Below are 19,141 nucleotides of genomic sequence, written 5' to 3' on the forward strand. Positions count from 1 at the left end.
ACCCAATCATGTCCTAGGCAGTACACAATAACCCTAAATCATAGTGAGCATAAGACACTACAATAGGAAATGGTTGAGGCATTTCCCTCCTATCACAATTTACCATTACCAAGAAAAAAACAAGTATTAACTAGGCTAGGCACAGCGGCAGACTGATAGTATGCATGCTTGCAGATAAGAAGTAGGTTCCTTGCAATAGAGTCTAGCATTGTATGCCTCTCATATACAGGGTTACCCCTTTTATTAATATGCAATCTCCATTTATCCCAAAATAGGTAGACCAAATGGATATGAGATAAGTAGTCAAATTGAATGGCTCCACTAGCTGACTGGTTACCAAAACAGAAGTCGATGTCTGATAGAAAAGGAAGGGGGGAGCAAAGCCAGTTGAAAGGTCCAAACAATTTCCAAATCTACATATTGAAAGCTCAGGATATTATTTTCACATTTTCAAGTATAGCAGGAGAAGAGTTTTGAGATCTTTAGCATTTCAAAAATCCAAGTGTATACAGTATTCGAGAGCAGTCCTTGTGGACTCTAAGCGAAAACAAAACAGTCTACCTTAATGTCCTAATCACACACTCATCATAATTTTTAAACTTTTTAATGTTGTTAGCTGCAACTTACGTTTGTTAGGTCAATCTGAGGATCTTCCAGAGACTTATAAAGCTTGCCTTTAAACTCTTGCATAACTCTTTCAACCTCCTCAAGTACACGCTTCAAAATTCCAACCTGAAGGAAAAACATTCAATCAAGAGTGAGTAACACAGATAGGCAAACAAGTCCAGGAAATTATAAAGGCTACTCACAGAGAAGTACGCAAATGAACACATTAAAACTCTATATACTATTCTCATGGAGGATAATGCATACAACAAAAAGCATATGTTAATTTACAGCATTAAATAGGTCATCCGTACATGAGACGGAAGAACAATTGACTTTGCTTTCCTGTACTCCCTCACTGCCAGGTCATATTCACCAGTACTAATGCTATGACGAATCGTACTGGGCAAGTTAAATAGTGTTCGAAACCTCTGCAGCATTCCTTGAACAGATCTTATTTTCTCAGCTTGAGCCTACACAATAATGTTTACACTCAAAGAAGGTTAGAAAGACCAGCAAAGGTAAAGAACCAGGCACGCAGATCCAAATTTTACTGGAAGTATTCATTCATTTAAAAATAAAGAACTGCACTCTACCTACTTGTCTTTCAAATAGTGGCCCAAAAGCACGATTAGCAATTGAACTGACTCCTTCAATACAATTAAACAAGTGAGAGGTTCCAGAACCTTCGGGGTCTTCCTCAATCCGTCTCAACTTTGATTCAATATCTACAACAAAAACAATACCACCAAACTAAAAGTTCCTATCATAAATGAAGGTAACACCAAAATAGCATGTCCTCTAAGACATGTAGCTCACCATCAATTGTTGTTTTGCAGGACACAAAGCAGTCAAAATTTTCTTTAACCAACTGTTTTTTCTGCAGGGTACGCCCTTTAAGATCAGTCTTCACAGCAAGAGCACCTGATTCTAACTCAGATACGCTAGTGTCTTGGTGAATTCGACAGAGAAACAACTTCGGGTCAAATTTCTCAGAGAAGTAATTCAACCTCTCTGCAAGATTAGACAAGAACTTGTCAGAAAACTACAGCAGAAAAATAGGAAAGGGATAGGGGACATAAACTGAACATCCCTTAGATATAATCAATGAGAGTAGACAGAAGAAGTATGCCCCCAGGGCTTTGATCTGGTGATAAGACGCTAAGAGCGCAGCACCACGATGTGTGGGTTAGACGTACATCACAAGTTTTAACCCCACCAAAGACAAAAGCCAAGTACTTAACAAGAAGGGCAAGGGACGGGTCCATCATCCACTAAGTTTTGAACCATGCACCACCTGGCTCTGGGGGATTTCTTATTTACCTTTTGAATAGATCAAGTTTTAACGCTTTTCCGAAGTGATGGCTGATAGACAGCTCATCAGGTGTTTGTTGGGGGAATTTCTTGGTGAAGAAAAAAAGAGTAGAGCAAAAAACATACTCTAACACATTCTTCTCTTTCCTAGCCATTAGCCGATGTTGCGCTAATTTATTTCTGCAGTTTCCCGTGGACACAACTATGCCCCATCATATATCTGCTACTTGGAGTGAAAATTTATCACTTTAGACTATAAAGAAAATATGAGTCGCAACCTGATAACTCTTTCTACAGCATCCTACGATTAGCCTTATAGTGATGGTAGGTTCCCCATGTACCATTAACAAATGTTATTCTCGAAAAATTAATGTCTAATATATTTTACACTACAAAAAGTTAACATGTGGGAATTAGGTGATTGATAAACTTAGCGTTGCATTATGGACCCATTCTTTGGTAAATACTAAGATAGAGGTCAATTTTGAGCAATGTTCAAAACAAACTCACATATCAGTACATCAACCAATTTTTTGCTTTCAGGCACCAGTTACTCTTTAGGCTTATCTAATTGGTCTGATGCCTCCTTAGAGCACATAGTTATATTGCAGAGCGACAACATTAAAAGTAACTTCCTGATAGCAATCCAAGCTTCACATGCTTTCTCACACCACAAAGAGGTGTATTTCCTAGTAGATACGCACAAGTCATTTCCCTACGGCTCAACCACATAGGCATTAGGCAATGAGATTTTGTCAAAGAACCAACAAGCTCCAACACTATGAACTTGAGGTCCTGATTTTCAGAATGCCACAAGAATGAATGGAAATGGAGGTAAAGCAAACCACTCACAAGAAAAAATCATGATATATCAAAAAGATGATCCCCATTATTGAAACCACAACAACCACCAGCCAGAGGAATATAGAGATACATCATTCAATCCATTATATCTTGTTATGGAGATCCATCTTCATTTTTACCACTATGACTACACATACACACGATAACAATGACTTTGAAGGGGCTCACCAAAATTCGTTCTCCCCTTTTCCCAGGTAGGGCTGATCACAAATACAGTACGAAGAAAACAATGAACAAGGAGGGACACAGCAGCCTTATAGAATCAAAATAATTTGGTGGCAGAAGTAAATACCACGAACATTGGGGTCTAAATGATCTCTGTCGCCTATGGATGGGGAACTTGATAAGTTCTCACTGATTAACTTTAATGTTCTGTTGTCAACTATCCTGTCAACAAGAAAACAGCATCCCTGTTAGCACAAGTATCAAGAGAAAGCAGTCTAAGAAGCCAGATTTCAACAAAGATCAGAAGTACCCCAATTTTAGAGGATCGACGAATTCCATGCCACGAGGAAAAGACTGCAAATTATTAAGAGCCTTTTTTGGCACTGCTGTCTTCTCCTGCTCAGGTTTTTGAGTGGTTGCAACCACTCTTGCCTCCCTCATCTCACGAACCCTGCGTCTTAGCTGAAAGATTTTCAATCTATGAATCTCTTTATTCATACAAGCAAAAAAACCATACCTCGTTATATTCCCACAAAGTGGGGTCTGGGGATGGTGAAGTGTACGCAATTCATAGCACTACCTCAGACGAAGTAGAGAGTCTTTATTTATTCAAGCATGTTTTTATAATCAATAAACATGCAGAAAGGGAAGCACCACTCACAGCCTCCGATTTATAACAAATTAACCAATAACACAAACAAGCATAGCTCCTTATGATTATGTCTCAAAAAGGAAAATGATTTTACATATAGAAAAAATATGGATATGATAAAACCAGAAAAACAAAGACTAATTCCCTTTAATGAACAATTCAAGTATATGTGAATTCCGATTGTTTTTCAAAAGCAAAGTCAGCAATAATAGAGCAAACAGACATATAAATAGAACACTACTATAGAAACTAAGCAGCTATAGTGCAACAGATATGTGCAAATAGGTTATCCATTGAAGCTAAATTTTTTATTGTATACTTAAAACAGAGTTAGTACTCCCTCTAGTCCATATTAAGTGAATTTTTGAATCGTTTTTCATTGTTCAAAATAAGTAAATTGTTCAAAGTTCAAGAAAATTATTGGGACTTTTTCCCATTTTTGCCCTTTCTTTTAATGAGGTTCTTAACTCCTACTCCCTCTGTTTGCTTTTACTTGACACTTATTTCCTAATTGGATTTTTATTTTTATTTGTCATTTTTGACATAACAAGATAGGACAGCTTTTGTTTTCCTATTTTACCCTTAGTATTAATTACTTTTCTTCAAATTAATTGCAAGACATAATAGTAATCATCATTTAATAGGGGTAATATGGTAAAATAGCCTTGTCAATAATTGTTTTTCTTAATGGGTGTGTCAAGTCAAAATGTGACAAGCAAAAGCGAACGGAGGGAGTACTTTACATTTTCTAGGTGATAAATTACACTACTTACAAGGTCATATTGATGACTATCCTACTTTTAAGAATAGTTTGGGAATAACCAAAAGGATAATAGTAGAAAGTAGTATTTAAATTGTGTCTTAGAACACTTTTCTTAAGGAGTATGCATTACCCAAAAAGATTCACTTAATATGGACTAAAGGGAGTAACAAGTTAGGCACTTTCCTTATCTTAGACAGTGGTTCAGTGCAAGCACAATGAGGTAAAGTCTGCACCTTTTTGCCTATAGGTTCTACTTTTTAAAGAGAAGAACCAAAAATGAACAGTTCTTACAAGCTGATATGCTAATTGTTAACGAAGTACTCCCTACATTTCACATTACTTTGCCATTGAGTCCGAGCACACTTTAACTAACCTTATTAATGACGTTTCAGAACTCTACACTTGATTAATGCAACATTATGTAGCTATTTAATACCAAGGGTCGTATGAGGAAAAAAGTAAAAATTATCTTGATTTGCTAAAATGGACATGTAAATGAAAGATATAAAATGGAGGGAGTACAACGAATCATCACTACCAAAAAGACCCTGGCATTACCTTCTGGAAATCAAATGTAGGAGGATTTGCTCAACATATATCAACTATCAGTAACAATGATGAGTCCATGGAGCATATATTGAAGCACATAACACTACTAATGATGCTCAACAAAAATTGTCATATATAGAGGCAGATATGCTAATTGTTAACGAAGTATCAAAAATTGTGAGTAACATTGTAGGAGGAATTGCTCAACATACATCAACCAACAGTAACAGCAAGTCCATTGAACATACATAAAAGCAGATAGTACTACTAGTATTACTAAATAAGCATACGAAAAAACATAGACATACCTCAGATTCATCAACACGTTTCCACGAATCAGGCTCGCCACCATCCCACAATCCATCATCTTCATTTCCACCTCTCCCTCCACCACTTCTCCCCTTATTCCTCGACCCGAACCCTCGATCCTTCGATGAATCCTCATCACCCGACGATATACTCAACATCTCAATCTCCGAATCATCCTCATCCTCCACAGATTTCCTCTGCCGATTAACACTCTTACTACCACCCTTCGGCATCGGAGCAACACTGGAGCTAACTTTCCTCTCCGCCGTAGCACCACCACCGGCGGCAGCAGCTCTCAAATTCGGCTGCGACGGCGGCTGAACGAAGTTCCGAACCGGTTTAGAGGGCTTGTGAACCGGTTTATGGTAATTGATATTGCGCTGTGCTTGTTCCTGCAATGCGATCTGTAAGAGCTCGTCTTCGTCGTCACTGTTAGTTGACATTTCTTTTTAATTTTTGGAATATATATTATATAATTTTAGAAGATTATTAAACTATAATAAAATTAAATGGAAAAATGTGGAAACTTAGTAGATGTGTGTTGTTGAATGTTTGGGATGTGTGGGTTGAGAAATGTGATGATTAGTTTATTTATTTGGCTGTTGGTGTGTTAACGTTAATAGAGAAGTGAAATGTACAGGGGAAGTAGGGAAGAAGGAGGGTATAAGGAGAGATAATTGGGTATGTTGGTAATAAAATTGGAATTTTACAACTTTGTTTATCTGATTGCCGCATTGAATTTTAGGACGAGTACGGAAAGCGGATCATTCTTATCTACGGCAGAAATTGCAAACAATAACTTATGTCTCTTCTTTAGGATTTAGGAAAGTTCTTTTTTCCTTTTTTTTTTGGGGGGGGGGGGGGGGAATTTCATTCGATATTTGGTCCTCAGATTGAAATATTGACTAATTTAGATTACACATTGTAGAGCTTATTCTGGGGATGATGATTTTAACATAATTTTTTTCATATCTTTGAATCAAATTCAAGACCTCTAATTAAGGATGAATTAGTCTCATCATTACATTACAAACTCACGTCGGTGGAAAGTTTTTATTATAATGTTAAATGTTAAAAATATATTTGAATTATCATTTTTTCAAATCGATTATTTTCTATTTTTAATCTAAACTATGATTAGATATTTCATTTTTTTATTTGAACTATTATTAATTATATAATTTAAAATATTTAATTGAGTAAATAGTAATAATTTGGATAAGAAAATAGAACAATTGATAATTGGTCAAATCACCTTTGAGTTGTGTTTTAATATTAAATGGTGATAGTTTATGCGGGAAAATGAAATAATTAATAATTAAAATGTGAAATTTAATGAATATTTTAAAGAGAAAATACATTTTTTACCATCATGATTATGACGATCTAATGAAGTCTTTCCTAAAATAGAGAAAATAAAATTCATAATATACAGATTTTAAGCACAGATCTCGTATATCAAGTATTACATAATTTAATTCGCTTTTTACTTTACTGCTATATTAAAAGAGGCTTAATTTCAACATAGTTGCTTAGCGGTCAATAAAAATCACAATAAGGGCATTTCAGACTTTTGACCTATGACACTTACGTGTCTTTTATAGTCAATTGCCACGTTTCCCAACAACTTCTGGATCTGTCTTCCTTGTACAACGTTCTCTGTACAATGTTCCCAGTTCTTATTTTAAGAGTTCAACATCTAAGTTTTGATGTTCTTTCATGAACAACTTTTTCTGGCAGATTTTTATTTCTCTCCTTCTCATTTCAGCTCTATTCTATTAGATTCACTCAATTTCTTGGATCTTCCCCAATCTTTACAATGCAATTGCTTTATTTTTTTTCCTCTCCTATTTATTAATTTACGAGTTTCTCTATTCTTATTCTTCTATAGATGATGTGGATTGTTTGTTTTCTTCAATTTATTTTTAATTTTTCTATATGATATTTCTTTCGTTCCCTTCATTGCTCTTTATTTAAAGAGAAGCAAAATTAATTTATGTAGCTCTGATTTTTCTTTTTCATTATGTGACTCTTTCTTGCTTTCTCGGTGGATTCTTTAGGATTTTTCGTCTGATTGTTAATTTTATCCTTTAATATTTATTGGCTTCTCTAATGCAGTTGTTAGTGATATTGATCTTAGTTAGATCCTGATTAGAGGAAGAAAATTTTGAGTAGTGTTACAATGTTTTATAAAGTTTGAACTTTTTCACGTCATTCTTTTCCCCTATTTTTTTTCTTTTTTTCCAAGTCATGCTTTGTTTTTTCTTAATAACTGTGTGATGTTGTAGTTATTCGAACCTTTTTGCGTGATTATACTAATTGAATTTTTACAATCTTGATCGAGAACATTAAATTAAGAATTTTGGATAGATTCCATCAGTGTTGGAACTGCAGGTATGTACCGCTTTGATTAGTTTCACCAGTCTTTTACTCTTTTCTTCATTTGGGTGAGTTTTTATTTTTCATGTATATTCCTCATGTTACTTCATTTGTATAAGTTTTCATTGTCGGATTGTGCGGATTGTTTTTTCTCTCCTCTTGTGATTGTAAGGAGGACAAAATTAAGTACTTAATTTACATCTCGCAATCAGGAAATAAATCTAACTAAAATTTTGAAAAGTACATACTGATGAAAAAGTCCGACGCTGCGAACTATACAAAATGATGCTAACTGAAAAAAAGAAGCCCTCCTAATATAAGTGTGAGCAAATAAAGCTGAATCGAGCAACAAGCATCTTGTTGGCAGCTCATATGCTACTACTAAAAGTCTAAAAGAGCTTATGCAGCATTCACCAAGATCGCAACTGTTTCAAGCGAGCAAAGTTCTCTTGTTAAAAGAGTCATTGCCGTCAGATAACTAGAAACTTTCCTTTTGCTAATTCTTCTTTTCAGTGTTGTAGTTTATACACTCCTCCTTTTAGTAGTTTGGTTCTTGGAATGCATTAAGCTTGAAACCATAGCTCAGAATCTTATGTTGTATAAATTCTTGAAGGAAGATTAATATAAGTTTCAGGTTCTATTTTTATGAGATTTCATTGGATTTTAAAACAATCCAATAAATATTTCAGATGTGTGTGTCCTTAAATCTCCCACTTGAAAAATTTCACTGGGTATGTTGTCATTTTTGTTGTGTTCTTCAATCTTAATCTTATTTTTTTTAATTGTTATGAGGAACTTAAAATATAGATTTATAGGATTACAGTAAAACTACTCATGCTTCAAGGAAAAGAGCTTGGAACCTTATTTTTTGAATAAACCGAATGGAGGATATGATCATACCTGGTCAAGTGGAGGAAGGAGATCAAAAGTCCATAATCTCTTGAAGGGTCGTGAAAAAGATACTAAAAAGAGAAGCAGTAATTACAAAAAGAGAGACCGCTCTACCACCAAGCTACTGAGAAACAACAGGAGATTCGATCTCATAGAGTTCAGCGCCCATCTTTTTCATTGTTCAAATCATTGACAACACAAAAAAATTATTATTCCAACTCTTTGACAACATGAAAAAATCAAAAGGTATGCGCTACCTCTCTATCCATCCAAGGGATGGATTTCAGAGGTTGTTGGTGTTCCTTCCAGTCAAGAATTGGACTCTCACAATAACTAGCCGAAATACTTTTCTCTCATGTCTTTCTTTGTTTATGGTTCAGTAAATATTTATTGACGTTTTCTTTGTTTTTTGTTGTTGTTATGATTCCGTTACTGACTTTGTGATGTATCATTGATGGAGTGGAGTGCTCTCTATGTAAGGAGTTTTTCTGTTTTCTTTGTTGGTTTGCAAAGGCGTGCTAGGCTTTTGATATAACTTTCTGTCTTATTGTTACATTTGATCATAACAATCTCCAAATTTGCTCTGCTTTCTTTACTGTGTAACTGTTGTCACAAACACTAACTATTAATATTTTACACCTATATATGAATAGTATAGCATATAGATATGTGGTAATGCAATCATGAATATAAACATGATAATACTTGTCAATCATATAGTACGTGTAAATAATTTGTGTCGTTTAACCAAGAAAATTGCTCCCGTTTAACCAAGAAAATTGCTTCAATGTTGAACCCATGCTAGTACGGGCCATCACTACCTAGTAATTACATACACATTCTGAAATTTATTTAATAATCTTCTAACTAATCAGTAACAAAATTACTTTTGAACAATTAATTCATTATTTTGTAGTTGGTTAGAGATAGACACATATTAATAATATACACATGAAAAAAAATTTGGCTAATAGGCCTCTTCAAGTTTTCAATTAGCAAAATGACCTACTTTCATTTTCTTATTTTAAAACAAAATAAAAAAATTACTTTAGGAAGAATTGGATTATAATAAAATATTTAAAATTATGGGAACTATTTACAAATATACTTAAACATAAAATCCTAACTCATTCTTTCAATTTCAAATTACTTTTTTCCCTTTCTTCAATTTTTTTTCCTCCATTCTTATTAAAAATTCATTGTTTCTTCAACTTTCTCCTTTTCGAAGCTAGTATTTTATTCCTAAATGTTTTGTCTCCTCCCAAATTTGTAAGTTTTCTACTCTCCTTTAATTTTAGTCCATTTTTTTAAAAAAAGAAAAAGGTTTATGTATATATATGGAATCGATCAGATCAATAATCGATCTGTCTATATATCAATCGGATCGATAATCAATCTGTTCATATATCGTTGAGATCGATAATTGATCTGTCGTATAGATGATCGACTTGTCCATATATTGGTCGGATCGATAATCGATTTGTCCGTATATCAATCGGATCGATAATAGATCTACCCATCGCAAATCAGATTTTGGACTAATTTATAAAATGTGTAAAAGATTTTGGTAGGAGGAATTTTGTTTAAATTCCGTAAGTTGGTGATTTGTGGACTAATTTGTAACTTTTAAAAGTTGTAATAAATTTTAAATCACAAATAAATCTAAATTTTTAAAAGTGGGTCATTTCCCTAAAAAAACCTATAGTCTATTTAATTAAAAAATAGGCTTGAGAAATTACATACTATAGCCTTAATAGTGGATGACTTAAGATTTTTGACCTCAATAAAAAAAATATTTGAAGATTAACCTTTCTTCCGTTTTTTAGTTTAGTACTAATACAATTTTACCCTCCACACCTCAAATATTTTTAAACTTTTCATACTCATTTATCTCTCAAAATTTAATTTAATTTTTATTATTTTTACTTTTTTTATTTTTTTCTTTAATTTTATTTTCATGTTTTTTAATTCATTTGTCTCAACCTTTATTTTTTTTCTCAAACATTATCGATTTCTTCACTTTTTTCTTTTTTTTTAATTCATTTATCTAAACCTTTATTTTTTAATTTTTTTTTTGGTTTTTATCATTTCTCTTTTTTTTCCCTCATTTTTCTCAAACTTTATTTTTATTTTTTCGTCTTATTTTTTTTTTCTCAATTTTTTTAATTCTTTGCTTTTTTCTTAATCTTTATTTTATTATTTACTTTTTTTTAATCTCTTTTTTTTATCTCTATTTTATTTTATAGTTTTTTTCCTTTTTCTCAACTTCTATTATATTTTGATAATAAATAAAAAATTGAATAATCCACAAAGTGATCTTTTTTTACATCAAAGCAAATTTAAGGACATGAATTGTTGTTAGGAAGTTCTTTGTTATAAGTTTTGCCTCTAGGACAAAAATTATAGAACAACTCATAAATCAAGGCACAATATGGTAGTGTCAAGTCTTGCTTGTGGAGCATAACTTGTTGTTTGAAAATCCTTGAGTTAAGTCTTGCTTCTAAGACAAGAGTTATAAAACATCTCATAAATCAAAAAATAATTGGTAGTGTCAACACTTGTTCATTGGGCATAACTTGTTCTTTTGGGAGGTTCTTGGGCTAAGTTTTGTCTTAGAGGCAAGACTAATAGAGAATCACATAAATCAAGACATAATATGATAGTGTCAACTCTTATGGGGCGTAACTTGTCGGCTAAGTCTTGCCTCTACGGTAAGAGTTATAGAATATCTCATAAATCAAGACACAATGTGGTAGTATCAACTCTAGACCATGGGTCGTAACTTGTTGTTTGAAAGTCCTTGGACTAATTCGAACCTCTAATCCAAGAGTTATAGAATATCTCGCAAATCAAGACATAATGTGGTAGTGTCAACTCTTACCCATGGGGCATAACTTGTTGTTTAAAGGTCCTTGATTTATAAAACATCTCATAAATCAAGACACAATGTAGTAGTGTCAAATCTTGTCCGTGAAGCGTAACTTGTTGTTTAAAATTTCTTGGGCTAAGTCTTGTCTCTAAAGCAAAAGTTATAGAATATTACATAATTCAAAACATAATGTGATAGTATCAACTCTTACCTGTGAGACATAACTTGTTATTTGAAAGTTCTTGGGTTAAGTCTTGCCTCTAAGACAAGAGTTATAGAATATCTCATAAATCAAAATACTATGGTAATGTCAGCCCATATGGCACAACTTGTTACTTGAAAGTCCTTGGTCTAAGTTTTGCCTCTAAGAAAAGATTTATAAAATATCTCATAAATCAATACACAATGTGGTGGTGTCAACTCTTACTCGTGGGGCATAACTTATTGTTTGATGACCCTTAGGTTGAGTCTTACCTCTAAGACAAGAGTTATAGAGCATTTCATAAGTAAAAACACAATGTGTTAGTGTTGACTCTTACCCAATATACATAACTTGTTTGAAAATTTTTGGGATAAGTCGTGTCTCTAAGGAGAGAGTTGTAGAACATCTCATAAATAAAGACATAATGTAGTTGTGTCAAATCTTGCCCGCGGGGCATAATTTATTATTCGAAAGTCCTTGAGCTAAGTCTTGCCTCTAAGACAAGAGTTGTAGAATATCTCATAAGTGAAGACATAACGTGGTAGTGTCAACTCTTTTCCGTGGGGAAAAATTTGTAGTTTGAAAGTCCTTCAGCTAAGTCTTGCCTCTAAGACAAGAGTTGTAGAACATCTCATAAATGAAGACATAATGTGGTAGAGTCAACTCTTGCCTGTTGAGCATAATTATCTATTTGAAAGTCCTTGAGCTAAGTCTTGCCTCTAAGGCAATAGTTGTGGAACGTCTCATAAATGAAAATATAACGTGGTAGAGTCAACTCTTACCCGTGGAACATAATTTATAGTTTGAAAATCCTTGAGCTAAGTCTTGCCTCGAAAGCAATAGTTGTAGAACATCTCATAAATGAAAACATATCGTGGTAGAGTCAACTCTTGCCCGTGGGGCATAACTTGTTGTTTAAATGTCTTTGAGCTAAGTCTTGCCTCTAAGAAAAGAGTTGTAGAATATCTCATAAATAAAAATATAATGTGATAGAGTCAACTCTTGTCCATGGGCATAATTTGTAGTTTGAAAGTCCTTGAGCTAAGTCTTTCTTCCAAGGCAATAGTTGTGGAATATCTCATAAATGAAAACATAATGTGGTAGAGTCAACTCTTGCCCATGGGGCATAATTTGTAGTTTGAAAATCCTTGAGCTAAGTCTTGCCTCTAAGGTAATAGTTGTGGAACATCTCATAAATGAAAACATAACGTAGTAGAGTCAACTCTTGCCCCTGGGGCATAATTTGTAGTTTGAAAGTCTTTGAGCTAAGTCTTGCCTATAAGGCAATGGTTGTAGAACATTTCATAAATGAAAACATAACTTGGTAAAGTCAACTCGTGCCCATGAGGCATAACTTGTTGTTTGAAAGTCATAAGTATTGCCTCTACAGTGTGGTAGTGTCAACTCTTACCCATGAAACGTAGCTTGTTGTTTAAAAGTCATAAGTCTTACCTTTATAATGTGATAATGTCAACTCTTGCTCATGAGATGTAACTTGAATGGAAGAAATCAAAGAAAAGAACAAAAATAATAATAATTGCAAAAAAAGAAGAAATTAAATAAAAATGTTAGAAAAATAAAAATCAAAGAAAATGTAGAAGTTGAGAGAGAATGGTGAAAAAAAAGACTGATAACAATAAAAAAAAGATTAAATAAAAATAAAGGTCGAAAAAATTTAAAAAGAAAAAAGAAAAATCAAAGAAATATATAGAAAAAAAATCAAAGTAAAAGAAAAAAGAAAAAAATGAGAGGAAAAAAGGAAAGAAAGTAAGGATTGAGAAAGATAAAAATAAAAAGAGAAAATAAAAAATAAAAATCAAAGTAAAATTAAAAAGAGAAAAAAATAAAAGTTGAAAGATATGAATATGAAGTTGTTATCCATTACGAGGATCATTTATATAATTTACTCCATTGGTTTGGAGCAATTTCGTCCAAAAAATATTAGTTAATAGGTAAAGGCTATTTTAAGAAAGCTTTTTTAATTTGAGGCTAAAATTCGAAAGTCATCCCACTTTGGGTCTATTCTTAAAACTTACCCCTTATTTAACAAAGAATTGCATATACATGTATAAGTTATGAATGAATCTAGAAAAAATCACATAAATATACAGTTTAACAATCAATATTACAAAACATACCCATATTATTTTTATTTGCAAAACATAGTTTTTATTTACAAAATGTATCAATTATTTATGTGCATAAAATGACTTCCAACAATAGCTAATAACAACTCCCCACCTTTTAATACACTATCTCTTACAAAAAATTACTAGTATCAATTTTCATTTTAACTAAGCTTTCATCAATGGCGGCTTCATCAACTCTTTCCAATTCCATCCCTGCTTCAGACGCACCGCTTCTGTCAACCCTCTCCCCTCCATTAGACTTTCATCAATCTTTTTCAATTACCCCTTAATTTTCCATTCTGCCACCACTCCAAAAACCTTACCATCGCACCTATTCGTTCATTCGCCACCTCACACCGAAAGCCACCAATTCATCCACCACATTTCATGCCTTTGCTACGTCGTCGATGACAACATCAACACCGACCAAATCATCCCCGCAGAATACCTAACCATAGTCCCTTCCAACCCAGATGAGTACAAAATTGTATCTGGCCCGATTCATAGAACCGAGTGAATTCACATCTAAGCACTCGATTGTTATCAGAGGCAACTTCAGGTGCAAGTCGTAAAGAAATTGGTATATGAATAATTTTATGGCGTATGAATGGTATAAAAATTGGAGTATCAATATTTTTATGTTGTTGAATTGTATAGAAATTGGTGTATTAATAATTTTATGGTGTCTTAAATAGTTAGAAATTGGTTTATCAATAATTTTATGGTGTCTGAACTATCTAGAAATTAGTTTATCAATAATAACAATTTTATGGTGTCTGAAATATATAAAAATTGGTGTATCAATAATTTTATGGTGTTCAAAAATATAAAAATGGTGTATTAATAATTTTATGATGTCTGATCTATATAAAAATAGGTGTATCAATAATTTTATGGTGTATTAATAATTTTTATATAAAAATTGGTCTATCAATAATTTTATGGTGTTCAAAATGTATAAAAATTGGTGTATCAATAATTTTATGGTGTCTGATCTATATAAAAATAGGTATATCAATAATTTTATGGTGTGTTAGTAATTTTTATGGTGTATGAAATTTGTATAGGATGTAGGTTGAATCAACCGGAGAATTTACTACCATTAATGGTGTTTTCTCCTAAAAAATATAAAAAATTAATGTCAATTGAATTAAATAAATTAAATTTGAAAACATAAAAATATATCAAATAAATGTATTATTTTTTTGTTTACCTTATTTACTATTTTAAAAAAAAATTGTTGAAAAACAAAATAGGAGAATTTAGAGGATAAAATATCAATCATTAAATTGACTTCTTAAATCATGTTCATTTACTGTCTTTTATTTTTCTTCGGAAAAGAGTTAGAAATACCCTTCAAGTATTAAAATTGGGTCCAAAATACAATTCGTTAACCTATTGGGCTAAAAATACCATTCAAGTATTGAAAATGGTTCAAAAATATCCCTTCATCCACCTTTATATTAAAAATTCAAAAAAAGGTCAGAAATACCCTTTAAGTATTGAAATTAATTCAAAAATATCATCTATCCATCTTTATGGCTCCAAAATACACTTGCAACGAACGATTTTCTTAAATCATAAATAATTTGTTTTAAAAATACGTGGCACCTTTCACTTGGTTGAAGCTAAATTAATTAAAATGTTATATCCAATCCAACCCCAACTCAAGCTATCCGATTCAAACCTTATAAAGGTTGCCCCAACGTCAATAATGCTAGGCTTTAATATAGCGGCAAAACGAGACAATATAAACTTTGTGAATGCATTTTTTAATCCGTGCTTGTGGAGAATATCTATAGTAAATAAAATACCAGTACTTTCAGTAATTTTACTCTTTCATGCAAACGTCAAATCTTTTAACTATTATCCATTCCTCTGTTTTTTTTGTTTATCGAAGTATTATGATCAAGCTAATTAATATTTGATGTGAATTTGGATATAAATTTTAAAATTTTTTATAATAATATTTATATAGTAAAAATTATGTTCATAAAATAATTGCACTATTAAAAGATTTAATATAATTAATAATTTAAAATATTTTATGTAAATAATAATTAAAATAAATAAATTAAAACGGAGGATATACAGTATCATTATTTGACATTATTGTTCTATAATATGGTCAAAATCTAACCTTAAAGATGCATGCTACTTTTTCTGGGGCAGGAAATATAACTATAGAGTACATTATCTTCCCTTTATAAAGAATCATCGCGATTTACTAGTATAATATTTCAGGTGAGAGTTAAAATAATAGGAAATTGTATAACGAAGAAGATAATATATACCAATTCCATACGAGTTAAATGATAATTAACTATTTAAGACCATTTGTAGAAAAAAATAGGTAAGATATTTTGATGTAAAACTTTGATTAATCATGAACCTTGGAGTGTTCTCTTATGCCGACGCTAGAACTACCAGAAAAAGCATCACCTCACCATTACAAGTTTTTAAGGGTGGGTTCGGTGCGAACAAAAATGTTCGTTTGACTAAAAATTTTGATTTTTTTTTTCTAAAAAACATATTTATTCTAAATTTCAAACTAAGAAAAATAACTTCCCTAATCAAAGTAGGGAAAATAAACTACAAAGCTTATACCACTCAAAATCACCCACCCTATCCCAAAGCTTGAGTTGAGGACGGATTGAATATAACATTTAAATTAATTTAGTTTCAACCAAGTGAAAGCTGTCACGTATATTAAAAAAATTTATTTATGATATAAGAAAATCATTAGTTGCAAAAGTATTTTTGAGTCATAAAGGTGGATGAATGATATTTTTGAACCAATTTCAATACTTAAAGGGTATTTCTGACCCTTTTTCAAATTTTTAATTATGATTTTTAAAAACGTTAGTTGTAAGGGTATTTTTGAGCCATAAAGGTGGATGGAGGGGTATTTTTGAACCATTTTCAATATTTGAAGGGTATTTCTGGCTCAATAGGTTAACGAAGGGTATTTTTGACCAAATTTCAATACTTGAAGGGTATTTCTGACCCTTTTTCATTTTATCTTTTACCTTATTTGGTAGATTTTATTACATTTCTATTGTTATATTTTGAAAAGTAGAAACTATGGGTATTTTTTGTAATATTAACTCTATATTTATGTGATTTACCCATGAATCTATATATTATTTTATAGAGCGATTAGTTATGTAGAGTTTAGTTATTTCATCTTCTATATTGCATGAAAGAATACATAGATTTCCTCATAATTTTATTACATGTATTAGTTATAATAATTTTTAAATGACAATAATTATATATCGAATTAAACATAATTATAACCAATTATCAAATGTAATATTACTTATGCATAATCTAATACATGAATAATTCACCTTCTAACCAATTACCAAACGATTTTTTAACATTTCAAGGTACAAAGTCCAAAAGAAAGAGCTTACGAAAAAATAATAGTTGTTGAATCAACTACGAAATATGATCTTACTCATGAATCTGATATTCTAGTTTAGATAGGGTTATTTCTAAGAAATAGGTAGTCTGTAGTTTTCTCTGGGGAATTTACTTGTCAACGAAATTTCACTCATAAGTAGATTCACATCATAATTTAAATTTCATTTTTCATTGAGAGATTATGATATTAATAAAAAATTCTATTCTTCTCCCCGTGTTGTGAAATAATTCAATAACGCTGAACTTCCTATATTCCAAGACAAACTTCTACTATATCCCAGTATTCTTGTCTCTTGATATGTGATCGGATCATACTTAGTAATAATTGTAATCTCTCTATTCTCTTTAGAATTATTTCAATAAAAAAAATTCTTAGTTGTCTTATATTCTTTCTTGCAATTTATATGTTCATAAATTCAGTAATGATAGTTATTGTTTTCGTAGATTATTAGATTTAAAATTGATAACTTCTCGAGATGCAAAATACTAATAATTTTTTTCTAATCAATATTTTTTAATAATTTTTTTTTTCAATTGACAATACAGCTAATTCATTCCATCTTTTCGAGACACGTTTTATGCTATGGAAGATTCCATGGAAAGTTTTACTTAACTTCTTTTTGGGAAAAAATATAGGATGTTCTTTTTTTAATGCTAACAAATGATTTTAATTTTTTTTTACAAAAATATATATAGATTAACCATTAATTGATGAAAATTTTGAACCTCCATAATTATGAGAAAATTGAAGGAAAGGTGTCTTTTAAGTCTTGAATGAAGGATTGATGACATTGACCAATTTAAAGGGTCAAACATAATTTAAAAACTTGATTAGGTTAATTGTGGACTTGATTAATATTTTCTAAACTTTTTAATCTTTTCAAAAATACAAATTAACCCACACCCACAAAACTTCAATACCTCTGCAAATCAATCTCTCTCTCTCTTCTCTCTTTCTCTCGATAGTTTCTCTCTCTAACTTCTCCCAACCAACAACTTTTCAAATTTCTCCCTTCAATCTTGTGCAACTTCAACCTCTGACAACAAATAGTTTTGAGTTCTTGCCCGTTCCCTTTTTACTTTCAACCGTTAGTCGACATAACAACATTTTTCGGTGACAAAAACTTCGAGTTCTTCATCGTTTCTTTTCGATTTTCACAAGTAAAAAATTAGGGCTTTTAAGTTATGACGAAAATGAGGAACTTGATTTGTTGGTGTTTGTTATTTTTTTATATTTTTTGTTATTTTTTTAATGTTTGTTATTTTTTAGTTGAATTTCTCATCTGGATGTATCTGCTATTGTTCTTTTTTAATAATGGATAAAACATATAACGTGAATCCAACAGATGGGTATTTGTTACAACATGTATGACTAATCTGTTGCATAGATTAGTAATATGTTGCAACATATATGACTAATATGTTGCGCAGATTAGTAATCTATTGCAACATCTATGACGAATCTTTTGCACAGATTAGTAATATGTTGCAACATATATGACTAATCTGTTGCAACATATATGACTAATTTGTTGCAACAAACGAGTAAGTTGTTGCAACATATATGACTAATCTGTTGCAACATATATGACTAATCTGTTGCAACAGATTACTCTTCTGTTGGATTCGTTTTATAGTGTTGTAATATGAATCCAACATATAGGTCATCTATTGCAACAGATTAGGCATATATTGCAATAAATTACTCACTTGTTGCAATAGATGACTCATATGATGGATTCATGTTGCAGGTTCTATCCATTGTAGCAGTAGCAGATACACCAAATAAGAAATTCAACAAAAAATATAATTTTACTTACAAAATAAGCTATGAAGTAATGTCCAAGTGATATACGAACAAAATTTGACCTAAATTTTTTTAAAAAAATTTCAACAGGGGTACAACGAATAAGTAAAACATATGAAAAAATTTATGAAACAGGTAAAGAAGACAAAAATAATATACCATACATCAAATGCAAAAGGATCAAGGGGACAAACGTTTTTAGGAGAACTCAAA

General features: G+C 31.6%; 1 protein-coding gene across 1 annotated transcript in view; it reads right to left on the reverse strand.

Moving 5' to 3' along the window:
- LOC107867662 (exocyst complex component SEC5A) overlaps positions 1–5,993 on the reverse strand; it is a 35,177-nt gene extending 29,184 nt beyond the window's left edge. The window contains exons 1-7 of the mRNA XM_016714003.2: positions 5,222–5,993; positions 3,260–3,411; positions 3,077–3,171; positions 1,426–1,620; positions 1,207–1,334; positions 921–1,079; positions 628–732 (exon numbers count right to left, since the gene is read on the reverse strand). Of these exons, the coding sequence (XP_016569489.1) occupies positions 628–732; positions 921–1,079; positions 1,207–1,334; positions 1,426–1,620; positions 3,077–3,171; positions 3,260–3,411; positions 5,222–5,665 (1,278 nt within the window). The 5' untranslated portion in view covers positions 5,666–5,993. The remainder of the gene's footprint in view (positions 1–627; positions 733–920; positions 1,080–1,206; positions 1,335–1,425; positions 1,621–3,076; positions 3,172–3,259; positions 3,412–5,221) is intronic.
- Positions 5,994–19,141: the final 13,148 nt, after the last annotated feature.

Source organism: Capsicum annuum, chromosome 4 (assembly GCF_002878395.1).
Source record: "Capsicum annuum cultivar UCD-10X-F1 chromosome 4, UCD10Xv1.1, whole genome shotgun sequence".
In the NCBI taxonomy this organism is placed as follows: Eukaryota; Viridiplantae; Streptophyta; class Magnoliopsida; order Solanales; family Solanaceae; genus Capsicum; species Capsicum annuum.